This window comes from Zonotrichia leucophrys, chromosome 15 (assembly GCF_028769735.1).
Source record: "Zonotrichia leucophrys gambelii isolate GWCS_2022_RI chromosome 15, RI_Zleu_2.0, whole genome shotgun sequence".
NCBI lineage: Eukaryota > Metazoa > Chordata > Aves > Passeriformes > Passerellidae > Zonotrichia > Zonotrichia leucophrys.
Window position 1 is genome coordinate 884479 of NC_088185.1, and position 27965 is coordinate 912443.

Sequence of the window (27965 nt, forward strand, 5' to 3'; positions counted from 1 at the left end):
ACCCACCTGAACCTGTTTCAACTCTTGTGAAAGTATTGAGACCAGGTGCAGCACATTGGTGGTGATGAGAAGGGGGCTGATTGGCCAGAAAAGTCACTTTTTTCATTATAACCTGGTCTGATTGCCTGATGTAATTCACCACAGGGCCACACAGATGCCAGCTTCCCCAAAGGCTGGAGAAGACAGGGAAAAGTGGTCTTCAAAAACCTGCAGTGCCTTGTTATTAATATTTCACTGTCAGGTAGACAGAGATAAAATAAGCCACATGCAGAGAAATATTGAATTAATAGTTTTTGAAACAGTTACTTCCAATAATTTGTGTGGATTTCTGAGGCTAACAGGTGTTCTGAAATTGAGTGTTTAAACGTCATAAAAACACACACTGGAGTGGGTTCTGGCAAACTGTAAACGTTCTGGTAGGCAGGCTCATGTTTTGCTAACGAAACTGAATGCTGCAGAGCTGTGTTAACTGCATCTCACTGAGTTATCCCTTAGATTCAGCACAACATTCTGTAGACCACTTCAAACTCCACTGGAACTAAAAATTTTGGCTGCAACCTAGAAGAGCAGCAAATGCTGCAGAAACGCTAAAAACCGGGTAAATGCTAATCTAAGGATAGGCAGAACCAAACCATTGGGTGTAGAACAGTTGTGTCACCATTCCAGAAAGTGTTTCTGGCGTGAAATCCCACTCCTGCTGAGATGTGGAGGGCTTTTGTCAGCGTGGCCAGGATTCCAGCCTGGAAGTGGCCCCTGTGGGCACACTTGGGCTTCTCAGCTGTCACAGAGCTGAAGGTGTCACACGGGCTGAGTGAAGCTCCACAGGTGCCTTTCAGCCCCTCCTGGTGCCACCATGTCCCCACAGCCCACCCAGGTGTGTCACACCTGGCAGCTCTGGCAGGGTGTGTCCAGAGCAGCCTTGGAACCAAAAATGGAGATTCTGCAGCTGTACCCTGGCTGTGAAAGCTCAGAAAGCCATGGTTTGGGTTAGCAAATGCTGTCCAACATATTTAGTGCGCAACACAAAGAAGAAAAAACGCAAACATTAAAGCAAGACAAAGCCTGCTCCGTGAGAAATGAGGAAACTCAACCAGTCACCGGAGAAATAAAGAGGAATTAAAGGAAACATTCAAAGAGATCTTAACATGGTATCACTATTTATGATAACTCTGGCTTTATGCTATTTAGGCTTTGACTGAAAAAATAATCTGGAAATGTGCATTGCATCTTGAAAACAGAAATGCATGAATGTATTCCTGTATAGACACAGCTGCACTCACTGTGTGCACAGAAAGGGTCCTGGATGTATCAGAATGAACTTTTAAACACACTGTAGCTCAGTACTGTTTGGAGGGAAATGAAAACCTCCTTCCTGCTGTACTTCCAGAGAGAACAGTAACTTGTGAATTTAGTGAGAGTACCTGCATCTCTATCCCTGAAGAGTTAGGTAACATTTTAATGTACATTCCAACTGCTGCTCAGCATTGCTAGGTGTTTGTACCAGTTGTGGGACAGGTCAATATAGAAATCTCACCTCACTCACCAAGGTAAATGATGAAGGGTCTAAAACATGAAAATAAGACACAATAATACAAAGTGTGCTTTATTACTTTGAGTCCCCAGAAAATACTGCCAAACTCCTCAGAAAGTGCAATCACAGTTAATATGACAATAAGCTAGGAAAAGATGAATTGTAATTTTGTTACAGAATCAGTCACATTACAGTAGTTCACAAAGAAATGCCTGTACAGCTGATTGCCTTTTCCTCATTGTCCTTTGTCATGAAATTTCTTAACTAGTTAAGAAAGCAAATATATGTAATCAGTCATTTTTATGGCATATGTTATTTACAAAGGCCCATTACTGAATGACTGTATTTACTTTTACAAGCATCACTTGCTCCAAGTAAGTCATGCCTAAATGTTTGGTATGTAACTACATGATGTCAATAAACTTAACTTTTTCATTGAAAACACACAACCAGCAGTGTCTTACCCACTTTGTTCTGGCCAAAAATAAGACTTTTAAGATCTGCTGCTGAAGACAATTTAACGCATTCACAACCTGTACCTCAACACGTATGATGGTCGAACTGCAGCACATCTCAGGGTTGTAATCTTATGTTTACCCATTTTAATCACATGCTTTGTCCTACTGAAATCAGTGTTCACTCTCCATGTGTACCTGGATAATTCCTGCATGCCCTCACACCCAGCTGCTGCTCCCACTCCTGAGTCACCAGGCACATCCTGGGGGCTGAGTTGGCCTCAAACACGAATTAAAACACGTATAAAAACAAAGATAAAGACACGTATAAAAACTCTTATAAAAACAGCCTTTAACACCACACATTCATCACCTTTTCCTGCTGAAAGTCCTTGTTGTGAGACAGTCTTTAACTATAGCATTAAATAACCCTAAAAAAAGATTATTTGGGGTCTAGAGCATCTCTTTTGAGAGAACACAGGAATTGAGACTGTTTAGTCTCAAGAAGACTGAGAAGGGATCTCACTAATGCATAAGTATCTCAGAGGCGGGTGCCAAGAAACTGGTGCCAGGCTCTTTTCAGTGGTGCCCAGCCACAGGGTGAGGAACAATGCCCAAAAACCAAAGCAACTCTCCGTGAAGAACTCTTTTCACGAAGGATGGCAGAGCAGCTGCCCATGGAGGCGGCGGATCCTGCCTCCCTGCACACCCGCCTGGGCGCCTTCCTGAGCCAGGTGACCCTGCCTGGGCAGGGCCAGCCAGAGCTCCTTCCTCTGGGACGGTTCGAGGATTCCGTGCATTTCCACCTCCATTTCCCGGTGCAGCCCCCGAGCGGCAGCAAGGTCACGGCGGGGAGAGGCGCCGCACACCCCGGGCTGCCCAGCTCCGGCTGGCGCTGCCGGCCGCTCTGACGGGCACCGTGCCGGGCCGCCCCGGCCGCTGTGAGGGACACCCTGAGGCATCTCCCCACTGCCTGCCGGCCGCTCTGAGGGTCACCGTGCCGGCCTCCCTGGCTGCTCTGATGGGCACCCTGAGGAACCTCCCCGGCCGCTCTGACGGGCACCCTGAGGAACCTCCCCGGCCACCCACCGGGACTCCCTCACGGCCACACCACTTCCGCCCCGCCGCGCCCCACTCGGCCATATGACGGCGCGACGGGCGGAGTGACAGCGCCCCCGACCAATGGCACCGCGCCGCTGCTGGGGGCGGGGCCGAGCGCCGGCGGAGTGACAGCGCCCTCGGCCAATGGCGCCGCGGCGCTGCCTGGGGGGCGGGGCTGGGGCGGCGGCGGGCGCGGGTCCCGGCGGGCGGGCCGGGAGCGCGGCGGGGCCGCCGGGGGGACGCGGGGCCATGGACGAGGCCGAGCCGAACGAGCGCAGCCCTCTGCTGAGCAGCGGCGAGCGCGGGCGGGCGGCCAGCAGCGCCTTCCAGGGCCGGCGGCTGGCCTGCGCCGCCGTGCTGCTGGCCGAGCTGCTGGAGCGAGTGGCCTTCTACGGCATCACCTCCAACCTGGTGCTGTTCCTCAACGGGCCGCCCTACGGCTGGGAGGGCGCGCAGGCCAGCCAGGCGCTGCTGCTCTTCATGGGCATCACGTACCTGGTGTCGCCGTTCGGGGGCTGGCTGGCCGACGCCCTGCTGGGCAAGTTCGGCACCATCCTGCTCAGCATGGCGCTGTACCTGCTGGGCATGCTGGCCTTCCCCGTCATCGCCGCGCCGCACACCCGCCAGGGCCTGTGCGGGGACATCCCCCTGTTCCCCGTGGAGAACTGCTCCTCGCCGGCCGCCAACGCCACCCTGGCGCCCTGCTCGCAGGCCGGAGCCACCCGCTACTGCGCCACCGCCACCTTCGTGGGACTGGTCCTCGTGGGGCTGGGCGTCGGCTCGGTCAAGGCCAACATCACCCCGTTCGGGGCCGACCAGGTCGGGTATGGTGTGGCAGCTGCAGCGCTCGGGGTGCCCAGGGTGGCAGAGGGGCTTGCCGTGCTGGGGTGGGCAGTGCCCGGCCGACTGGCCTCTGTGCAGGTGCTGAGCCTGGCAGGGAATGGCATCACCCAGCCCTGGCCCTGTGCAGTGCAGCTGGTTCAGCTGGGCCATGTTCGGTGTCATTTCGGTGCCTGTGGGGTGTCAGATCCCTTTGCTTTCCTGGTTACCCTGCCTCACATGTGGGATCTGAGTTGGCTGAGCCATCACCATCTCAGGACTTGGGTTGAATACTTAATGGCCATTAAGTGGACTGCTAATTGTCCTCGCTGGTCAGTTTGTACCCAGTTAACGTGACCTCAGAGCTCATCAGGTGAAGTACAAGATACACATTTGAGCTGTGACAAGGATGACATGGGGCTCCTAAGGCAGTGTCAGAGGCCTTTACCATCCTGAGATAAAGGATCTAACAGTGCAGAACTAACAGTTTTTATGCTTTAGGTATTTGTGCACTGCCTTGCCCTGGAGTGCCATTTCTGTGCAGCCTGGTGCTGCATCACATGATGGGGGAAGCTGCTCTGGCCATGGTAAACATCACCTGGGCTGTTCTAAGGACACATCCTGTCAAATGACCTTGTGGGGACCCGCCACAGTGATCTCATTCATTGGGTCATCACTGCAGAGCCCAGGGGCTGCACAGAAAATGTTTGAGAGGCAGCTTGCACTTCAGTAACAACTGGAATGCTCTGTTACATGTAGGTTTTTTACAGTCCTGTGCTAAGGCAGTGTGGATGTTGAAATGTAATTTCTGCTTTGCAAATAGAGAATTTCAGCATGCTCAGGTACTGCTGAGCAGCTTTTCTAACTAAACTGAAACTCCAGTGGCATGTCTGCTGGCTCACTGAGTTCTGGTTAGAGCAGGTATCAGAAATGCCATGCATTCTTTGAAAGAGGGAGAATCCACCACAGAACCATTGCCAAACACACCTCCATTCTCTGTTGTGCAGTTTGCATTTGTCATTCTTTGGCATTTTGTGTATTCTGAATTCTGGGTGAAAGGCAGTATATAAATGTAAAACATTATTATAGCCCAGGATTGTGTGTCCCCAGTGCATTAGCTCTGCTTGAGCCAGCCTGAGCCCATCAAGTGAAATAGCTTTAATATGACTTTATCTTGTAAGGTGTTTTTCAAAACTGACTGCTTATCCCCAGAACGCTTTATGAAAGTTAAATATGGGAGATAAATAATGGCAGGAACTGAGCAAAAGAAGAGCCATTGCCAATGGAAGTGTAGCTGTTGTAGCTGGATTTTGTAAAGGCTTTTCCCCCAGGATTTCAAGGAAAGCAGGTTTTGGCTGGGTTTGAAGATAATTCACAGTGATTTATGTAGGGTGAAGCAAAAGAAATACTCCTTTCTGGGCCATAATAATCAGTGGAGCTCTGCCGAGGTCTGAATTTTTCCCCTTCTCTCTTTCTCTGGCTTATCTCTTGTTAAATATATTACAGCATGCCACTTACCTTGGAGTGCAGTTTGGGGCCCTCTTGGGTGCCTTTTCCCTGCACAGGAATGCAGAAAACTCCTGGGGAGATGAGAATATATCTATATAGCTGTATGTATCTGTCTGTATCTCTGTCTACCTATCTGTATCTGAAAATAAAGTCTGTCCCAGAGCCACGTTCTTGGGAGGCCAGAGCACATTGCAAATGTGTGTGGGCTGGATGTGTGCTGATAGGATTTGTCCTCTTTCCCCAAGGAAAGGCTGAATTGTACATCATGTATATCAGTTGGCACAATCACCTTTCAGAATGTTAATTGCATTTCATTGCAGATCTCTTAGAAATTACCGTGTGAATTTTTCAGCTTTAATGTATAGAATTTGGGTGGAGGGCTCTTGTATAATGAGAGGTTTCTTTATTTAGCAGAATCACTTTGTGGAATATGGGAAACTGAACTGCAATACTTACTTTTCCCTGGTTCCTAACTCTGTTGAGTGCCTACTTTTAGAAGTGCTGTTAGAGTTAGGATGAGTAACTTCCACCACTCAGCTTAGCAAAGAGAGTTCTGCAAGGCTGGGACAGAGCAGCTTTTCCCAGCTGTGTTTACAGATGTCTTTCTAGAAGTGTCAGCCTGTCCGTGGTGCTGTGTCACTCTGAGGGGAAGGTGCTCAGAATGGGGTTTCTCATCATGTGATCCCATGCCCTGGCACTTTCCAGTTCCCCTTTCGGGCCAGTGTTTGCTGTCACTTCCTGTTCTTGGAGCAGCCTGTGTGTGACTTTCTGCAGTTGGGAAACAATGGGACTGCTGGTGGTTATTGTGAAAGCTGCTTCAGCCTCAGCACCGAGGCCAGAGTGGCAGCAGACTCCTAATCTGGTCTCAGCCATAATCACTCTAATTATAGCTGGGTCTCTTGCAGGGTTACAGCGCCTGGGGAGGCCAGCTTTCACCCAGCTGTGCTGCCCTCCGAGCTGCCTTCACAGCCAGTAAATACCAGGCTACAGCTGCCACGGATCTTCCAGCTCTGCTGAAATTGGTGCTTTACAGTTATTTTTTCCAGCTATTGGAAACTGCTGCTGTAAAGATGGCTTTAGAGTGATTTTCAGCCTTTATTTATTTGTAGAGCATAGATTTTCCAGCCTCTGGATGAGGATGGGGAGCCAGGTATAAAGATTTGAAGGTCCCTGACTGCAACTTGTTTTGTTGTTGCTGCTGTCAGACTTCTTATGAGCCTGTGGACCTCAAAGGCTCTGCAGAGAACAGGGTTGAAACAAGTTGTGGCATTCAGGCCAGTAATAACAGGTGGAATAGGAACAGACTTTATACGTGGACTTGCCGAATTTCAGTGTAAAACTTTGAAATTACCTAGCAGCTGAGTAATAGTGTGGAGCTCAGCTACCCAGCTCTCTCAGATGATCTCAGAGTCAGTGGTTGTGTGCAGTGATGGATTAGAGGGTCAGGATTCTGTAAGTTTGACTGCACAGAACTCTTGCCATTGCACCTTCTTTGGTAGGCTAAGGACAAGGACAGGGTTCTCTGTTCCATCCCTGCTCTGCTGTGTGGCTGCTCTCAGAGGTGACTGCGATGAGTCTGGGGCTGTTTGGTACATTTGTCACTTGTGACTCTCAGTTGACTGCAGGAACAAATGAAAGCTACTACTGTCAGGGACTTTTGAGTGATCATGTTCCTTTCCTGTGGGGTTTTGACAAGACATCTTCATAGTTCTTTGTCTTTGAGAAGATATTCCACCAGGTAGTCAGTGGGACCTTTATTCACTTATTAATGTTTGCCAGTTAAAGGCCGTAGTGGCATTTCAGACGTGGCTGTGATGTGATTTTTAGTGCAAACATATGCTTTGATAAAGAAGGAAGAAATGGATTCTTTGCATTGTAAGTCTGTCATGTGTCTGTCCTTTGAGCACTGCCTTCCTTTGGTCACTCTGTCACAAAAAGGACACTGGAGATGGTGAAGGAAGTTTCCAGGAAGGGCCACAGGCATGGTCAGTAGTTTCCAGGTGAGGAATCACAAATCAGTCTAAATTTCCTACCTCTGAAAAGGCAGCAGAAAGGAAGATGTCACAGTGGTTTGTGCCAGCAGTGGCAGGGGAGAGAGGCAGCAGTGGGGCAGGAATGGATGGAGCTGGGCTGTGACTGGAACAGGAATGGGATGGAAATGGGCCATCTGGAGCAGGAATGGGATGGAAATGGGCCATCTGGAGCAGGAATGGGATGGAAATGGGATGGAGCTCAGCTCTCTGCAGCAGGAATGGGATGGAAATGGATTGGAGCTCAGCTCTCTGCAGCAGGAATGGATGGAGCTGAGCTGTCACTGCAGCAGGAATGGGATGGAAATGGGATGGAGCTGAGGTGTCTGTGGATCAGGAATGGATGGAGCTCAGCTCTCTCTGCAGCAGGAATGGATGGAGCTGAGGTGTCTGTGGATCAGGAATGGATGGAGCTGGGCTGTGACTGGAACAGGAATGGGATGGAAACGGGATGGAGCTGAGGTGTCTGTGGATCAGGAATGGATGGAGCTCAGCTGTCTGTGGAGCAGGGATGGATGGAGCTGAGCTGTCACTGCAGCAGGAATGGGATGGAAACAGGATGGAGCTGAGGTGTCTGTGGATCAGGGATGGATGGAGCTGAGGTGTCTGTGGATCAGGGATGGATGGAGCTCAGCTCTCTCTGCAGCAGGAATGGATGGAGCTCAGCTGTCTGTGGATCAGGAATGGATGGAGCTCAGCTCTCTCTGCAGCAGGAATGGATGGAGCTGAGGTGTCTGTGGATCAGGGATGGATGGAGCTCAGCTCTCTCTGCAGCAGGAATGGATGGAGCTCAGCTGTCTGTGGAGCAGGGATGGATGGAGCTGGGCTGTCTGTGCTGGTTCCTGGAACAAGGTGGAAGGAGGCAGGCTCAGACAGGCTGGTTCAAAGCAGGCACTGGAGGCAGCCCTGCCCACTGTGCCGTTGCCTGTGGAGCTCTCTGCCACGGGATGCTGTGCATCCTCAAAGCTGACCCGGGTTCAGAGGCAGGTTACACAGGCTCGTGGAGAGGAGAGCTGCTGCCTTGATTAAGCACAGAGAAGCCATCCTTGGCTCAGGAAGTTTCTCAGGAGCTAATGGTTGGAGGCTGGGATAATGCCTGTCAGAAGGCTCATGGTGTGCTTCCCTGTTCTTACCTGCATCAAAGTTGGCTTTCTTCTCCCTGCTCTCCTTTGTAGAGATGTCAGCCAGGTCATGTGCAGGAGGGAGGATGAGAAGTCATCTGCCTTGCAGAAATAAGAGAACTGAGACTTTGTGATGAAGAAACGGAAACTTCATCAAACACATTGCTAACACTTACACAAGTTGGAGCACTGTGTTCCATTAATTGTTTGCTAATATCCTGCTGCTCATTGGGCTTTGGGAGGAATTCCTGGATTGAGCCACTGCTGCAGTTGATGAAAGTTAGGAATTGAGTACCAAGTTGAAGCTGGAGAGGGAGAATTTCTTGGGTTTAGCCTCCAGGATTGCATTGGACATTCTGACAGATGCACTGAATGCTGGCAGTGCTGGTAGCTGTGCACAGGAATAGATTCTTTCATATTTCCTCTGTGGGGCTTGGCTAAATGCTACAGATGGGTTTGTGCACCACTGGGAAACCTGAAGCTGTTAATCAGAACTGGCAGTGTTAAAAACTCATTTTAAGACACAGCTTGCTTTTCATACTGCAAACTAAATAGGGGTCTGTTGGAGATCTGGCAAATGAGGAGGGGAAATCTGCAGTTACAAATGGAAAATAACTGACTCAGCCAGGCTGGTGCATGGCACTGACTTGCTAGTCACTGTTAATGGCCTTTCAGTCATCAGCCACTGACAAATGCACTATTATGGATTCTCCTGCAGACTACTTGATCTTTTTAATGTGTTTCAAATTTTAATTTGCATCATTTCTCTTACATCACCTCTTATGAGTGATGCTGGATTCCTGGGAGTGAATTACAAAATGTGGGGTAACTTACAGTAGGCAATAATAAAGAGGGATGGTAAAACTGTACAGATAGTTCTATAAACAGGGATGTCTTTACTTTCACTGGAGAGACTGAGAGCTTCAAGCAGAAAAAATAACACTATGAACAGCACTGACTTACAGGGATAAATATTTACTGGAGCCTTGTGATCCTCAGGCAGCCCAAATTTAATTAATTTTTTTTAAAGGTCAGAAGGACAAGTGCTCAATTTGTGTTCTGATGAGAGGCATTAAGACTGTGTCAAAAATTAAATTTTTGTTTAATTACCAAGCATTCATTTGAGGCTTAGAAAATGGAATAGTGTTAACTGTTGTGTAAATACAGTTAGAACAAGCAATTTTGGCAATATGTGAATTTTAGGTAGCCTAACTTTTTGTTACTAAAAAATAGTTACTTAAACTCCTGTGATCTATGGGATGTTAATCTGAGGGAGCTTTTTGTAGAGCAATGACCCAGTGAGAGTCAGTGCAGTAGGAATAATAATGGCCTCTCTGGGGGAGCTGTGTCTCAGCAGTGTGGCTGTTTTATCCCTGTGCTGAGCTTCCAGAAGGTTACTCACATAATGGTGCAGCTCTCACTGAGGTGGCATCTCATCAAACACCATGTGAAGCCAAAACACTTAAATCATTCCAGAGTGACTCTAAATGAAACCTGAGCTCCTCAGTGTATTGAACTTGTTAGAATTCTAATTCAAAGATTCTAATTCTGTTTAGCTGTATTTATTCAGAATCTGAAGGGCTTGCTTTTAATCTTCTCCAGGTCAAAGACCGGGGCCCAGAAGCCACAAGAAGGTTTTTTAATTGGTTTTACTGGAGCATTAATCTGGGAGCTATCCTGTCCCTGGGAGGCATTGCCTACATCCAGCAGAACGTGAGCTTTGTGATCGGGTACAGCATCCCCACGGTCTGCATCGGCATCTCCTTCATGGTGTTCCTGTGTGGCCAGAGCTTCTTCATCACCAAACCTCCTGATGGCAGTGCCTTCACAGACATGTTCAGGATCCTCACATACTCCTGCTGCTCCAAGAAGGCCCACGGGGAGCACTCAGCAAACAGGTTTGTGATGAGCTCTCCTGTGTGAGCTCATTCAGAGTCACCTAGGGCTGAGCTCCTCAGCTCGCCCTGCCTGCTGGTCACTGCCACCACAGGCTGCAGGAGAACAACAGGGAGCAGCTTTGCTGTGAGAGCTGCAGAGCTGGGGCCTGGAGCTGCTTTCTGGGAGCTGAGGGATGGAGGAGGCACAGTGAGATCGATCCCTGGGTGTCCCTGCAGCCACACCGTGGATGGAGGAGGCACAGTGAGATCGATCCCTGGGTGTCCCTGCAGCCACACCGTGGTGTCAGCTGAGCTCTGTGTCCTGCCACCTCAGAGCTCCTGAGGGGGTGCTGTACCCTGACTGGGCTGCTCTCAGCATTGGTTAACTTTCTTCTCTGGCACATCTGTTTGTGGATGCCTTCTGGTTTGAAAAGCACTGTCATCTGCATTTAGTGCTCTATGCAGCTTGATGGGGAGCCAGAATTTTGCCACTCTTGAGAGCTGCCCATGGAATACTGGTGGTTGGGTTGGATCACTGCTAAGAGGAGTCAGGTGCCTGCTCTGCAGTGGGGTTTCATGTGCTCAGGTTGCCAAACAGTTCAGTGACTTAACAAGCAATATCACAAACTGCAGGTTACTCCAAGTTATCTAGGGCTGGGCTGTGAGGGGAGGGTGGAAAATAAGGAAACTTCATGGCAGAAGGTTTCCTCTCGTGTTTCCACCTGCTGGGGATCCATTCTGGCCTGGCTGTGTTGCTGTAACTTACATGAATGACCCATTTTGGAAATGCATTAGCTTTTTGTAAGGAAGAGAAGATTGCCAGTTGTGTTTACTGAACATGTCAAATGCCACGTTTCCCACAGTGAAGGCCAGGGAGTGCTGCACCCGCCCCGCAGGCAGAGCCTCTTCGAGATGGCCAAGCTGTCCCGGGGGGGCCCCTTCAGAGAAGACAAGGTGGAGGATGTGAAAGCTCTTGTCAAGATTATCCCTGTCTTTCTGGCTTTAATACCTTACTGGACAGTGTATTTTCAAGTGAGTAGTTCCATATGGTTACAGTTATATTTTATGTAATTTCTAACTTAACATTTTTGGGGTGTTCTCTTATAAATAGGAAACTTACCTTGGAGTTCAGAGATGAAAAATGACTACTAAGGAATGCTCTCAAACAATATTTTGACCTAATAATAGAAAAAAAAAATCATTACAAGTGTAGTTAAGACTCACAGTTGTACAAATTCACATATCCTAAAATACTGTGCTGTATTTCATCTTGCAGCTGTTTCATATAGGTCAGGCTAGATGGTCTAGACCTCATTTTAATTTTCAGGTTCTGCCTTATGGAGATGATTCAGGATATCAGATACATTTTGGGCAAAAGAAACAATGCAGAAATTGTTTTCAAAGACACACAAATGATTCTTGGTGTTTTTAGTAAAAATAGCTGCAAGGTTAAAAAATCTTGGAATGTTCTGAATGTAATTGTTTTCAGGTTGCTGTGTTAGCATTTCACCTCTGGTATAATCTTTGTTAATGATTACAAAATAAAAATATCTTGCTCTCAGCACTTCTTGTCCAAGTAATCTCAACTCCTCTTTCCTGATGCTAGATGCAGACAACATATGTGTTGCAGAGCCTCCATCTGAGAATTCCCGAGATATCCAATGACACCAACTCCATCCACACGGTGAGCAGAGCAAAACAAGAGCAGGGCCTTTCTTTAGTGGAGATGCAGATTGGGTCAGTGTGGTACAACAATTCCAGGAGGTGCAGGCAGTGCCTTTGGGGGTTTAGGAGCACGATGCACATCCCAGATTTTGTTATTCCAGCACGTGCCTGGAGTTCACCCCAGCCTGCTCTGGATGCATTCAGGTAACTCTCACTGCTTTCATCAGAGTTTCTTTATCCTTCAGTGGCCAAAGTGTGACCTTTGGAGAACGCTGATCAATCTCCCTGCCCTGAGTTTCCAGAGCAGGACAGAAGCATTTCTGCAAGCCCAGTAGGAATAAATTCCCATCCTTAAGTGATACATTAGCATTTGGAATTTGAGACACATTTGTTACTCTAGACTGCCTAATCAATAATCACTTTACCTGCAGCATATTGAAAGAAGCTGTTCAATCAATACTTTTCAAGGAAGGCTGGCATCATGTGATGCAGAAATGGCACAGAGAAGTAAAACACAGGATTTACAGGGTTTACATGTGTTACACCACCTTCTGTGGTCATTTGACAAGTGTAACTTGATTTTAATTGAACTTTGCATTTACATTAGTAAGACTCTGGTTTTGCTCTTCTGTTGTATACTTCTGATAGTTCCAGGCTTAATAGGAGATAGACAGAGTTTGGCTACTAAATACTTTTCATGACTGAATTAGGTACAAAGTTCAATTCTGTCAGAGGAGAAACTGAGCTTACAGATGTATGAGCAGCCTGATTCAGTGAAAACCTAAATAGCTGAATATTTTCTTCAGCATTTAAACACTCTTATTTGACTTTTCACAATGTCTGTCAGTGCATTGTTGTTTATTTTGGATCAAAGTGTTCAATTAAAACCTTTTTTGTAAAATAATAGTAAAAATTACCTCTTAAGTATGAAATTGCTTTAATCATCTTCCCTTCCAGTTCCCAGCAGCGTGGCTGACCATGTTTGATGCAGTGCTTATCCTGATCCTGATCCCCCTAAAGGACAAGCTGGTGGACCCCATTTTGAAGAGGCATGGCTTGCTGCCATCCTCCCTGAAGAGGATTGCAGTGGGGATGTTCTTTGTGATGTGCTCTGCCTTTGCTGCAGGTAAGAAAACGACTTGGGCATCTCCTGACACAGTGAATTGTCCAGCTCACTGCTACAGCATTTCCTAAAGAGCTGTGTGAATATTTAATTCAGCATTATTCAGATCTTTTATAGTGGGATAGTTGGAATGTGCCTTCATGGATGCATTTTCCTCAATAAAGGGGATTGTATCCAACCATTTACTAAACTGTTTTGAACACCTGCAATAAAATTGGACCATTTTTCCTGCCTGAGGTAGATTTTGCATATACCCTTTAAAAATGTTTCTTCATACATTCTGACTCACAAGTATAAAAAAGCCGAAATTGTACCCAAAATCCTTTCCCCTGCTCTGAAATAATAAAGTTAGGTCATGGCTGAACAAGAGTTTCCTCCCACTTTGGGTTTGCTCCCCCCTCTTCCTGTCCCTAATGTTTGGGAATTAGTGTAGTGTAAAATAGCTCAGCTGTAGCATGAAAGGGAAAAGATGGCAACTCTGCTGGCCCCATAAATCAGCTGCTTTTGAGAGGATTTCAGGTTGTTAAGTGCTGCTGATGTGGAACTGAACATCTCTGAGCAATGCTTCACAGAATCTATAGCCCTCACCAGCATCACTGTAATGAACATCCTGATAAAGCATTATAGCATTAAATAAATTCATTGCAGCACTTGGGATCCCCTCTATTTTAGGGAGAGGGACACTTTGTATGGCTATTAAGATCTCTTTCAATGAGAGAGGTAATTATTAGGCCAAGGTCACTTTGTGGGCAAGGAAAGTTCTTCAAGCAAAGTCATTTAAAGTTAAATCAGAAGTGTTTCTCTTATTCCATGTTTCTCAGGACACTGCTGCTGCAGAGAGGATGATGTAAAACCCTTAAATGTCAGCTCTTTAAATAGAACCTGTGGGCTCACATATGAGGGAATTCAAAACCAGCAATATCTGTCTTTATTCCTGGTGGGGAAGAGCACATCAAGCTGTGAGACTGAGCTGGGGAATGGGCTCATACAGCACAATTCCTTAAAGTTTCTGATGCTTTTTCCAATTCACCTGCAAATGTAACACATGCTTTTGTTGGTTTGATCCTCCCCAAGTCTGCCCCAGTAGAAGCTGCAAAGGTGAATTCTTTGGGTGATTATTTGCAATCTGTTTGGAAAGTTTAACCTTTTGGAGTAACTTGACATCTCTTCATCATAACAGGAATTTAAGAGCTTCAGTTGGGACAAATTTGGGGTTTAGGAAAATGTTTATTTCTAGCAAGGTGTTGGTTTCTATGTTTCACTCAATTTTTATTTTCTCATTAAGTGATATTTAGAGCTGCCATATTTTAACATTCTTAAAATACAATATTACTACCAACCACTGCTACCTTTGAGAGGGACACTGAATGAAATCTTTAACATATGAAAATGTCAAGAATTTGCAATCATGGCAATATCTTAATGATTTGTTAGTGCCATATTTCCATTTTGACTTGCTTATCCGACAGCCATTAGTTGTGGACACTACTCAGGCTGCCTATTAGATTGGTTAGATTATTTAAAATATTTTACAGACTGTGTTAAAATACAACTGATTAGATTTAATGAACATCTGCTGTGCTTCATGTATCTTATGGTGAGTTCTGAGCAGCAATGTTCAGGGTTATTCAGCTGGAAAATCTACTTCATTTATAAAGTTTAAACCATTATAGCAAGAAGTTCAGATTATTTTAACTACTAAGAGTGTAAAATTAAATATGAAAGTTGTCTATCAAAGTCTTAAAGGAAGAATCAGTAGGTTCCAGGTTCTGAAGTACTTTGAAGATGAATTTAGGGCAAAGTTTGGTATATTGTAGTTGTGCTCCTAGGTGGCTCAGTGGTTATTTTGTAAGAGCATAAACACATTAAGATTACTTGATGTTTTGAGGTGCAACAGTTCGGTGCTGAGTGTAAATAAATGAATTTATGTCTGAGCTCTTAGATGATTACTGCTTTGTTTACACTTTAATTAAGCTCCACTCTAAAGTGTTGGGCAGCTATATTAAAATTAAAACATCAAGAAGTCCAGTTTTATTTTAATTACAGCAGCTTTTCATGGTTCATAGGGCAGTGAGGTAGCTGAAGAGCTAAAGAAAGATAAGATGGGTCACCTAAAGAGAAGTGAGGAATATAGAGAGAATGTGGGGGCTGGCCTGCCATGAAGAAGTAATAAATTCAGAGCAGTTTTTACCTAACCCAGATGTTAGTGAGAAATTTGGCACTGTCACTTAGCACAGAGGGGCTGATCTGGCTGCTCCCCTTTTATTTTTAAGAAATGTTTTAAATTTTTAAAAGAAGTTTTATGTCATAGACTTGGGAAGACCCAGGAGAACAGGAGTGGTGTTGTACACCAGGAACTGTGTTTGTTTCTGGGAAGTGCTGCCAGTGTGGCTCAGAGGGGTTCAGCAGCCCATGGAACGTGTCCCTGGCACCTCTGGGTGCCTCCAGGAAAGGGAATGGCACTGAGGGAGCAGCTGGAGGCTCTGCACATGCTGAGATAGCCAGGAGCAGCCTATCTGAGCCCTGCACGTGGCGCTGGGGACACATTTTGTGTCCCAGGTGAGGGCAGGTCGTGGTTTTGGGGACACATTTTGGGTCCCCGATGAGGGCAGGTTGTGGTTTGGGGACACATTTTGTGTCCCATATGAGGGCAGGTCGTGGTTTTGGGGACACATTTTGTGTCCCAGATAAGGGCAGGTTGTGGTTTTGGGGTCACATTTTGTGTCCCATATGAGGGCAGGTTGTGGTTTTGGGGACACATTTTGTGTCCCAGTGAGGCAGTTGGTTTTGGGGACACATTTTGTGTCCCAGGTGACGGCAGGTTTTGGGGACACATTTTGTGTCCCCGATGAGGGCAGGTTGTGGTTTTGGGGACACATTTTGTGTCCCATATGAGGGCAGGTCGTGGTTTTGGGGACACATTTTGTGTCCCAGGTGACGGCAGGTTTTGGGGACACATTTTGGGTCCCATATGAGGGCAGGTCGTGGTAGGGACACACTTTGGGTGGGAGTGGCAGGCTCAGCCTGTTTGGATGGTCCCCTTATTTCAGGTTGGGACTAGATTTTTGTAGAGTCCCCTTGGGGCAGGAGTTTTAACTATAGCATTCTGGTAACTGATGGAAAGCTGGTCAATGGAATTGGTCAACCTGCATCCTCGGATGGTGTTGATATTTACTTTCACCTTAATTTCTGATGAGAGTTCCTTTGTAGAAGTCTCTTGGTGCAGCAGGGAGTTTTATTAACTATTAGCTATTCTGTGTACTTTATGAAACTGTGAGTCAATGGTTTAATCTGGGCAACTTCAACAAAACCCCAGAGCATTATTTGATATTCACTTTCTACCCTAAACTGTTGTGCTGAGCAAGCTAAAAATGCTTATATTTTACACTATCCTGTCTCTTTTTCATTCCGTATGAAGTACTTTCTATGCAATGTATTGCTTGTAAATCAAGCTCTAATGAGCTCTTGGATCTCTTTGGATGAAAAGTGTCATATAAATGTCATAATCATATTCATAGAGGGTTTTCATAGCTCTACAGGACTGGTGTAGCCATTTCCATAAGCAAAAGGATTTCTAATTTATGAATACTGTGGTGGCAGTTGAAATGGTTCAACAGTGCAAAGTAGTAGTTTGTGAAAATGAGATTGTCTTTAAAGAAAGCCCAGCACAGTGTCCATGAGAGCTCTGAGCTGATCCATCCAGAAATGGGCTAAGTGTTTGTATAATTATTGCCACTGAATGAGAATATAATCACTAATTCTATGGCAGAACAACCATGGCTTGAAATAACACCAGCAGAAGTAGTCTGAAATGCTTTATGTCAGGAAATAAATACATATTCCTGTTGTATCACTTCTAATTGCAATGCAGGGCTGAATCCTAATTTAATTCTTAATGTGGAGAAACAATGTTTGCATCTTAGATCAATCTTTTTTCCCTCCCGTTTCACACAGGAATTCTGGAAAGCAACAGACTGAAAATTGTGAAGGTTAAAACAATTAACCAGACAATTGGGAATGTTACATACCACGCTGCAGATTTGCCAATCTGGTGGCAGATTCCTCAGTATGTGCTGATTGGATTCAGTGAAATATTTGCAAGTATAGCAGGTAAGAGTGTGTGTGTGCTTAAATGTGCTTTTGTATCTGTCATAAATGATGGAATCTTAGAAAATAAATACTTCTCAAGTCATTACAAGTAAGCTCTGATGTTCCCAAATACGTTTTCTTACAACATTGCTCAATTTAAGTGGCAAAGCTCACCACTGTCTTACACATTTGAAGCCTGGCTATGTAAGACTGTGCTTTCAAAATCGAATTTCAAGCAGAGTGACACCTGAAATATTTGTGTGACATCTAGTTAGTGCTGGATATTTGCAAGCCTTAATGGAAAAAAATGTGCTCTTTCAATATTGTATTTTAATGCAGTTTTGTGTCCTCTGTATATTCCTCTGTGTTGGAAGTACAATTTGCGCTTTGTGAACTTTTTTTGTCTTATAAACTGAGCTCACATTTTAGAAAGTCAGTTAGTAAGTGGAAACACCTTTCTGAGGGCAAAGGGGAGAAATAAACCACATTGAGAAAGACTTACCAGTTTAAATTGATGTTACTTGAGTTTTTCCATCTATGAAATAAGAAAAGTTTTTGTGAATATTAATACTGAAGTAGGTATTTTTCTATCATTTTATCTACTTTATTTCTAGATCAGTTTTTCTGTAGCTATTCCAGTATTTCAACATGACTCTAAGCAAACTGAAACTGCTCACATTTTGTGTGTGTTGAACAAATGCAAGAGATGCTGAGTTGCCCAGCAGTGCCCTGTGTGATGTGGGACAGCTGTGTGCCCACAGATTGGTAAGCTGAAGGTGCAGGGGAGGAGAGCAGTACAAAATCCCATTTTCTGGTTTGTTTCCTGTGAGTGCAGGCTCATAGCAGGGGAGAGCTCAGGCATTCTCTGTGCTGCCTGTGGCTCTCCAGCCCTGTGTGCTGGGCTGGCTCAGGTGAAATGCTCCTGGATCTCTGAGCACAGAGTGCTGCTGTGCTGCTGGAGCAGGGCTGGGCTACCAGGACAGAAACAGCTCCGAGGGTCCAGCAGGACTGTGGAGCTCCCTGCTGCAACCCTCCAAAACTCCTCCTGTAAAACTCATTCTAAACTCACTGCATTCTGCCTGACTCCAGCCCCTTTTCATCAAAGTCTGTTTGCAAGTCCTGAGCTGTGGGCTCATCCCCTCACACTGGGGCACCCCCAGCTCCTTTCCTTTCCTGCTGTGGCAGAGCTCCTGTTTCACTTCCCTGGGGAGGCCACTTTCACTCCTGGGCAGTCACAGGCTGCAGTGAGATCTCTGCTCTGGGACTGAGCTGCCCTGGCCCCAGCTGGCACACAGTTTGTTCCCCTCGGGGTGAGCACACAGCTTCTGCCCAGCAGGGCTCTGTTACCCATGGGCTGCTGTCGTCACAGCTGTTAGGAAATGAAATAAGGTGCTTGCATTGCTTGGCAAGGAGAGTAAAAGTGGGGTTTGTTATTTTTCCTGTCTACTCATTTGCTGTCCATTTCTTTATCTGTGTATGGTACCTGTCACAAGTGCCAGCACACAAAAATCTGAACATAAAATCTTGCCTGATTTAGTTAGTTACTAAAAACTAAGGCTGTATTTAGCATTTTTATCCAAAGAGTAAAATGAATTACTTGTGGTCAGTTTTGTTACAGTGCCACTTCAATCCCAACTCAGATAAACAGATGACTTATCAGAAACACAAGTGTTCATGGAAAATTAAACCAATTTCTTCCCTCTTACACAACCTTGTTTCTCTATCAGGTACTATTAATAGTTCATAGGTGTTTGCAAGGAAAAAACAGCAAAGCTGTCTGCAGGCTGAGGAAAGGTCCTGAAGCACTCTGTGCTTGCTGAGCTCCAGGCTGAGAGGGCTTTGGTGGAGTTCTCTGGGACAAGTCCTTAAGGCTTGCACAATTCTCATGGGAATATTCTGCTCTTCTGCACTGCTGGGTCTGTGCCAACAGCATTAGAACTTCAAAAACTCTTGGTCAGTGTTGGAAAGAAATGCACCAGAAATTCTGTGCACACCTTAATTGCTTTGTGTAGTGCACTTCCATTGGATTGTTTTTAAAAAGGTTCTTTCCTGACTTCTGATTGTTATCTGAACATAACTTTAATATTTTTAAGAAGTCCTCTCAAGGCTCAGAGTGTACTTTACCAGTTCAGTGTTTAACTTGATAAAGGCATCTACTGTGCTATGAAATTCAGGCTTAAAACAAGCAAAGTGTTACTGGTAACAAAACCATAATGATGGGGAAATGTTTGTTGTGAACAAAAATAGCCCAAGAGCTGAAACATACCTCTGTTTTTCTGTTTACTGTAAAACTAAGCCTATTCTTATTAAGCCACATTAGTTACACTTGGGGTACCTTTAAAAAGATGACACACATTGCATTAATCTTTTGTATTATTCTGTCAATCCTCCTAAAGCACCCTTGTCTAACTGGGAATTGTAATCTCACATGACAACACCAGCGAGGGGCTTTCATTTCAGAAGTGCTTGTTTGCAGGAGCATGAAATCATTATCAAGGGCTGCCAGCAGCCAAAGGAGCTCTGAAGGCAAAGAAAACATTTTATATTCCTTATGCCAGATTAAATAGTAGTGTTGCCGCAAAAGTCACTCAAATTTAGAAATGTACCTTATTTTGTTGCGAAAAGGGCAGGGTTACACTCATTTTGGTTTTTGTTCTGAGTTTTAAAGCTGGAACAGTCAGATGCAGTGTATCTGTAAAATAAACAAGAAAAGAAGGAGTTCAGATCCTTTCATGTGTTACACCTGAGCTTAACTGGTACAATATTGAGAAGCCTGGTGCCCAGGCTGTGGCTGGGGCTCAGGAGCCCGGTGGCAGCTCTGACCACTCAGCCAGAACTCCCAAACAAGCTGCTGTGTGCCCACATTGGCTGCTTGGTTTTGCTGAAAGTGCAGCTGGACAGGTAAATCCTCCTTGGAAAATCAGAATTGTATTGGTAACAGAGCTGGGAAACAAAGGCAGTGTTAATCCTGGCAGCAAATGCCACTGTGCCCTCTGCCCTGCCCCTGGCAGCTGGGCCTGTGTCTGTCCCATCTCTGGCTGTGGTTTGGGCCCAGGGAAGCCCCACAGCTGAGCAGGGGCAGAGTTTCAGTTCCTGCTGGCCCCAGGGGGATGGAGCAGCAGGGCAGTGCCAGGGATGGGGCAGCAGGGCGGTGCCAGGGGAGTGGGCAGCAGGGTGGTACCAGGGATGGAGCAGCAGGGCGGTGCCAGGGATGGGGCAGCAGGGCGGTGCCAGGGAAGGGGCAGCAGGGTGGTACCAGGGATAGAGCAGCAGGGTGGTGCGAGGGATGGGGCAGCAGGCGGTGCCAGGGAGGGGGCAGCAGGGTGGTGGCCACCAGCCACAGCTCAGGTGTCTGTTAAAGAAATTGGCTGGATGAGTAATCACACAGATTTTGGTAAGTGTATTTTTCAGTGTGCTCATGGGCTGGGAAGTAGAGGTTTCAGTTAAGCATCAAGGACATGGCACTGTTGAGTTTTAACAGTTTTTTTTAACACAGTTATTATTTTCAAAATACGAATTTGTCTACTGCTCTGTTATAGTTTCATTTTGCATCTAAGCATGAAATAAAGTGAGGAGGCTGCTGCTGGAGCCCTGAGCACCCAAAGCTCCTCCCTGACAGCACCAGGCTGGCCCTTCTGCCTTCCAGTGTTCATCCTTTTCTTCCAAAGAAATGCCCCTGGATTTGTTAAAGCAGCCTGGAGCAGTCAGCCAGCAGAGGTGCTGTAAATAAAGCATGCCTTCATTATGCCAGACATGAGAGTTATGCAATTTCAGGTCTGTAATGCTCTCCTTGCAAGGAAAAATGTTAGATGAGGTAGCATTAATTCCCAGTATGAGCAGACTGTTTTGAAACAAGCATTTCACCTGTCAGAAAGAGCTCTGCAAGGAACGGATTTGATTGTCTCTTGTGAATAATCCCATTTGATTTTTGACAGGAGTATTATTCTGAAAAGGAGAGTTAATCATGGGCATTAATCTTTGTGTGGCAGAGCCTAACCCAGTGTGTGCTCTTGGTACACAAATGCACTAGCACAGATTTGCTGATGGATGCTCACTGGTACCCTTTTCTTGGGTTTATTGGTTGAAATTTGAGCAAAGACAGATGAAAGTTCAAGCCCTATATCTACAAATTTTAAAAAGAATTGCTTGCTAGCAAGCAATGAACTCGGAGAATTCTAGATCAAAGTAAATTAAATTAAAATAATTACTGCCTTTCCAGTTCCAGTTAATTTCTCTGTCTGCACACTCAGAGACACTGAGGCTGTAAGAAATAAATGTTCATGGCTCATGCAAGAGGGACTTTTCCCTTTTTTCCTTGTCCTGCCTGTGCTGCCCAGCAGCCAGGGAAGCAGGGGAGGTGGGAAACGTGGAGCTGCCAGGTTTGAGCTGCTTTAATTCATTTCCTTGAGGGCCATTTTAGACAGAAAAATGAATATGTTGGTTCAGAAGATTCCTTGATTTTAGACATGGAACATAAATAAGATCAAAGTCTGTGTCTCAGCATTGGGTTGGTGCATTGATGACCTTTAAGAGGATTCATAAAGCAATTAAAAGGAGCTGGGAAGTGCTGAGGATTCACTACACACCTGTGGCTTCTGGAACAATCTGCTCTCATTTCTTACTTACTCTAACAGCATTTTTTCATCTTTGAACACAGGTCTAGAGTTTGCATATTCAGCTGCTCCCAAGTCCATGCAGAGTGCCATCATGGGGCTGTTCTTTTTCTTCTCGGGGATTGGCTCCTTTGTTGGCTCTGGGTTGTTGGCACTGGTGTCTATTAAAGAAATTGGCTGGATGAGTAATCACACAGATTTTGGTAAGTGTGTTTTTCAGTGTGCTCATGGGCTGGAAAGCAGAAGCTTCAGTTAAGCATCAAGGGCATGGCACTGTTGCATTTTAATAGTTTTTTAACACAGTTATTATTTTCAAAATATGAATTTGTCTACTGCTCTGTTATAGTTTCATTTTGCACCTAAGCATGAAATAATGTGACTGTGCAGAATAATTCACTGCCCTCATGAAAGCATGAGGAACACCTCTGCAGAGCCTCAGTTACTTGCTCAGCTCTTACTGCATTTCATCTCTAGAAATTACAAATATTTTCATTTCAGTAAAAAATATTTAAATTACGTGCAGCAGAAGAATATATTTAGTATAAAGTACTGAAATTGCTTTCTGTGGTTATGAGAAGTAAAATGTACCCATTTCTCTCCCAAGTGATTATTCAGCTTCCTCATTTCAAGTGACTTCATTGAAATTACCATGAGTTAATTCTGCACTTCTGTCTGCTAGCTATTTATACTCCTAAAGTTCAACAAATCACCTGCTTTGAGTTGCCACTGGAGGTTAAAAATAATTACTGGCACCAGTAGGTGGCACCTTGGGAATTTCAGAAAACCCTCCCATCCTCAGTGGGCAAATTAGTCCAGGCAGGAGGAGCGTGAACAGTTCTTCAGATGTCTGCTAGACCTGCCATGTGCACATGGCTTGAAACTGCAGCCTAAACGTTCTGTTTGGTCCAGGAGAATTTGCCATTTCACCTGGATTCACATTTACCAGAAAGCAGTGGTGCCTGGTTCCTGCACAAGCTGGCATCTGTGGCTTGTAAGTTCTTTAAAAGATAACAAGCAGCCTGAACTTATGGAAGTGTGCTCCCCAAAGGAATAGTTCACCCCATTGAGACTTCTTTTCCCCAGTCAATCTCAAAATTGGAAAAGGAACCTTTTCTGCAGTACAGAGGTCATTCAGCTGCTAATGGCTCAGTAGGGGATAAGAATTCCACACAAATAATGATGGTGCTTCTTCAGCCCCTTGCCCCTGTTCTCTGAAGCAGCTGAGAGAACACACTGCCAAATCTCTCTGTAAAATATTTGGGCTGTGCTAAATCTACCCAGAGGTGGCCAGCACTGAAAGGAGCTGCCTTTCCTGAGCCATGGGCATCATTCTGGGCAGCTCAGAGGCCTCTGGGCTCTGTCAGCACTGGGTGTTGGTGCCTTTCCTGAGCATGGGCATCATTCTGGGCAGCTCAGAGACCTTTGGGCTCTGTCAGCACTGGGTGTTTGTGCCTTTCCTGGGCCATGGGCACCATTCTGGGCAGCTCAGAGGCCTCTGGGCTCTGTCAGCACTGGGTGTTGGTGCCTTTCCTGAGCCATGGGCATCATTCTGGGCAGCTCAGAGGCCTCTGGGCACTGTCAGCACTGGGTGTTGGTGCCTTTCCTGAGCATGGGCACCATTCTGAGCAGCTCAGGGTCCTCTGGGCTCTGTCAGCACTGGGTGTTGGTGCCTTTCCTGAGCCACGGGCATCATTCTGGGCAGCTGAGAGGCCTTTGGGCACTGTCAGCACTGAAAGGAGCTGCCTTTCCTGAGCCATGGGCATCATTCTGGGCAGCTCAGAGGCCTCTGGGCACTGTCAGCACTGGGTGTTGGTGCCTTTCCCAGCAGGGACACACCTGGCTCAGGTGATCTGCAGCTGCAGCATCCACAGCAGCCCCTGCTGTAACCCTCTGTAACTCTATAACTCCATTTGCATTGCTGTAACAAGATTTGAAGTTACCAGAGCCACAGCTGAACTTTAGCTGGGTTTTCCAGGGTAGGAATGACATCCATGACATCACTGGGGGTGACTGAGTGCCTCCCAAATCTCCTGAGGAAGTTCCCTCTCTCCAGCACCTCAGGGGTGGTTGCTGCCATTGAATTGACTTGTTTCTCCCACCAAAACTAAGATTTCATGGGTTTAATATCCCATCTCATAAAGGATAATTACTACTCTTTAAACACATCTGCTCTTGAAATGGAGATTCACATCTATATTGTATTTTAAATGTCAGGGAAAGGCTCAGTTTAATTTTATTGCATTTTATGATAAGTTCATTTAATTGAATCTTAAGTTTCAGTAATTAAAGTAATTGAATCTGCACGTTTATAGGCTTGCAGCAGGAACAGCTGGTTGGGGTCCATGCACACGTCACTGTTTTAGTCTCTGCAACACATCTGATAATTGTAATGGTCCAGTTGGCTGTGCTGTGCTGGAAATGAGCCACAATATATTGTTCTTGGAAATCCAGCAGGAGCTGGGCATGCTTCCTAACAGAGGAGTGATGTTTTAGCAATGAGCTTCCTGCATTTAACACTGTTCAGTGTCCAGAGCAGTAATTTGTGACAACTTACAGGGGCATCACAGGCGGACTGAGCCACAAAGAAGGCACCTATGTTTTCATGAACTCTAAACTTTGTTGCCAAAAAAGGCTGAGAAACAATTTTAATAATGGCTTTTTTTGTATCTGTGGAGTGGCCAACTTCTTCCTTTACAGCATTCATTTTTTGCGGTTTTTTTTAAATTTTCTTTTGACTTGGTCTAAGGCATTGGAGAACAAAGGAAAACATTGCTTATCCTGTGCACACCTTCCTCAGCAGTGCCAGCCTTTGCTGTGGATAATTAAAATTATCCACAGGTTTGAGCTGGTTTAATTCATTTCCTTTGCTGTGGGATGGAAATGTGGTTTGGTTTGGTTCTGTGGGATGGAAATGTGGTTTGGTTTGGTTCTGCACAAAAGTCTTCACTAACACCTAACAAGATTCACGTTTTCGTTTGTATCATCTTCCTTAATGCTTTTTTCCTCCCCGATTCTTCCCAGGCAATATCAATGGCTGCCAATTGAACTATTACTTCTTTCTGCTGGCTGCTATCCAAGGAGCCACCCTGCTGCTGTTCCTGATTGTGTCTGTCAAGTACGAGCACCACAAGGCCAAGGCGGGCGAGGCGGCTGCCAACGGGAGGCTGTGAGCCTGTGAGCCTGTGAGGCAGGGCACCCTGTGCCAGGCAGGGCAGTGCCAGCCAGGGCCTGCCCAGGGACCTGCAGCCCTGCCCTGTGCCCGTGGGCAGTGCCTTGGGGCAGGGGCTGCTTCTTGCACTGCGGGGGACAGCAGAGCTGGGCGTGAATCAATGAACCCTGCAGCTCTGCAGCTGCTCTGTGCCCATGGGGAGCTGAATCCACTGCAGCTCTGGAGCTGCTCTGTGCCCATGGGGAGCTGAATCCATCCCCTGCAGGCTCTGGAGCTGCTCTGTGCCCATGGGGAGCTGAATCCACTGCAGCTCTGGAGCTGCTCTGTGCCCATGGGAGCTGAATCCATCCCCTGCAGGCTCTGGAGCTGCTCTGTGCCCATGGGGAGCTGAATCCATCCCCTGCAGGCTCTGGAGCTGCTCTGTGCCCATGGGGAGCTGAATCCATCCCCTGCAGCTCTGGAGCTGCTCTGTGCCCATGGGAGCTGAATCCACTGCAGCTCTGGAGCTGCTCTGTGCCCATGGGAGATGCTTGCTGGGCTCCTGAGGCTGGCACACCTGGAGGGCACTGCAGGGACCCACAGGGGCTGTTCTGACCCTGACTCTGCAGGCCAGGCCTACCCTGAGGACACAGGAAGGAAACCCTGACAGGAGCCTCAAGCAGGGCATGGGTTTTCAGTGCTGGGAGTTATTTTGGGGTGAGAAACAGGGATGAATTAAATTACAAATCAGCACAGCTTAAATTTTATAATTGACCTGTTACGGACAGTGTATCAAGGGTTCCAGACTTGCAATCAGGAATATCCAGGACTGAGGAGTGAATCCTAAATCCCAATCAGGCAGCTGCTCAGACTGGTGCACAGCTAACACTTGTTGGGATGGCAGCTGTTTGGCTGCAGCAATGTTTTTAATTTGCATTAGATGTGTTAGGGCAGCAGCCACCTCTGGCCAGGCCCTGCTCAGCCTGACCCTGCTCCTCCCCAGGACTGTTCCAGGTATCTGCAGGAAGCAAAGCCAGCTGGAATTGTGAGCAGATCAATGCACAGCAACCTCTTAGCAGCCTTCAGCCAGGTCCCTCAGCCTTGTCTCACTTTAGTTAACGTGCTCCAGGGTTTGGATCTTTCAGCAACACATTCCTCCAGCAGAGCAATGGCTTCATGTTCAGCCTCTTGAATTTTAATGATTCTAACAACTGTACTTCAGAGTGCGTGCACACTGCTATGGAAGGTGCAAGGAATTATGCAGAAAGAAAATAAAACCTTTTTATTAATGCGTTGAATTTTTATAGTTTCCTTTGTCTGCAGTTCTGTTGTTGAAAATGTCCTTATTTTGTACACGGACATCTTTTTAATGAGTTTACAAAATAAAATGAACCTCCATGCTGTGACTTTCGACCCTTTGTTTCTAGGTGAATAAAATATACTGTAACTGCTTTGTTCTTTGGCCTTTATTTCCTGAAGACACAGAGGAATGGTGTTGGATTTCTGAGTGTCCACAGGCACCCCATTAATTCTGGCAGACACTACAGCAGTGTCCTGTCCCTGCCCAGATAAATCAGCAAAAATGCTTCAGCTGTTGCATTCCTTAGCATGATTTAAAACTGGAATGACTGAAGAATAATGTCTCTATGAGGAAAAACTAATTTCCTTTCCTAACTCTTGTTTCAGAAGCTCCATATGCTGTATAGATGGGAATATCCCATTTATAACCAGCTAAAAAAGCATCATATTAGGAGAGTGGGAGCTGCATAAGAGACAGAACAGGTTATTTAATAACTTTTCCCCTTTTTGGGCTGCTGTTCCCCCAAAGAACCAGCCTGGGGTGTCTCACCCCAGCATCACTGACCGCCAGAGCTGGGCTGGGCCTCAGTGGTCACTCCTGGTTGTCCAGAGCAGGGGGAGGATCTGACAGGAGTGACCCTCATGGATGCTTTTAAGCCTTTGTCTTTCCAGGCGCCTTAAATTCAAAGCACAACCCAGAGAAGCCCTTGTTCAACATGAGAGGAGAACTCTCAGTAAATTGACTTGTAAAGAATTGCAGAACTAATTAGCATTGCAGGTTAATTACAGCCCCCCCAGGCTCCCACCAGGGCTGAAGGAGGGTGCCTGGTTTTATCTGAGATTACAAGGTGGGTGCATCGCTCATACAATGGTGGATATTTCCAGAGCACAGCAGTGCCTGGTTTTTCCTGCCTTGGCATCTATACTGAATATCCCTCCTCAAAAAAGGGAGATTTTTTCATTTATTCTGCTTATGGAAACTCCAGCATGAGTTCAATTACAGCAGTTTAGGCATCCATCACTATTTCCCTCTGTAGTCACCCCTGAGTTGGTTTTATTTGTGTATTTTTGGTGTTAACAGAACTTGCTCAGGGCTGACATGAGACAAGGCTGCTCAGCCTGACAATAAACTGGTGCTGGAAGCTGCACAGAGTTCTTCATTTCCAAAAAGCAATTTCCAACACCAAATCTTATCCCAGTGATTTTGTTTCTATGCAGAGCAGGCCGTGGCACTGCAGCAAAGCCCTCTGGGGAAGGAGATCAGAGCAGTTCCCCTGTGAGCAGGCGGTGTTTGAGCCAGGTTCGTTTCTGAGGCTCTGTAACCCAGCAGGGCTGCAGGGACGGCCCTGACCCGAGAGCCTGGAGCTGCTGGAGCAGGTGACACCCAGGGCCAGGGGCACTGAACACTGAATGCCATTCTCTGGTTCTTTACTTCCTTAAACACATTTTTCATTGACACAAAATGCCATTCTCTGGTTCTTTTTCTACTTCCTTATGCACATTTCTCATTGCAGGGCAGCCCTGCAAGCTGCACATCTGTGAGGGGCAGTGGCAGCAAGGGGCTCCAGGCAGGAGATGCCCAGGC

General features: G+C 46.3%; 1 protein-coding gene across 1 annotated transcript; it reads left to right on the top strand.

Annotated features, from left to right (window-relative positions):
- Window positions 1-3277: 3277 nt before the first annotated feature.
- SLC15A4 (solute carrier family 15 member 4) lies at window positions 3278-26532 on the top strand. The gene is made up of 8 exons (XM_064726819.1): window positions 3278-3906; window positions 10169-10464; window positions 11307-11475; window positions 12050-12127; window positions 13066-13234; window positions 17186-17341; window positions 21978-22136; window positions 24955-26532. The coding sequence occupies exons 1-8, from the start codon at window positions 3337-3339 to the stop codon at window positions 25101-25103; spliced, it is 1746 nt and encodes a 581-aa protein (XP_064582889.1). The 5' UTR covers window positions 3278-3336; the 3' UTR covers window positions 25104-26532.
- Window positions 26533-27965: the final 1433 nt, after the last annotated feature.

Bases quoted from the DNA above. Each gene is read 5' to 3' on its own strand.
- SLC15A4 (XM_064726819.1), top strand. From the start codon at position 3,337: ATGGACGAGGCCGAGCCGAACGAGCGCAGCCCTCTGCTGAGCAGCGGC. The intron at 10,465-11,306 runs GTTTGTGATGAG...CGTTTCCCACAG, and splicing joins GGGGAGCACTCAGCAAACAG to TGAAGGCCAGGGAGTGCTGC. The intron at 12,128-13,065 runs GTGAGCAGAGCA...CTTCCCTTCCAG, and splicing joins ACACCAACTCCATCCACACG to TTCCCAGCAGCGTGGCTGAC.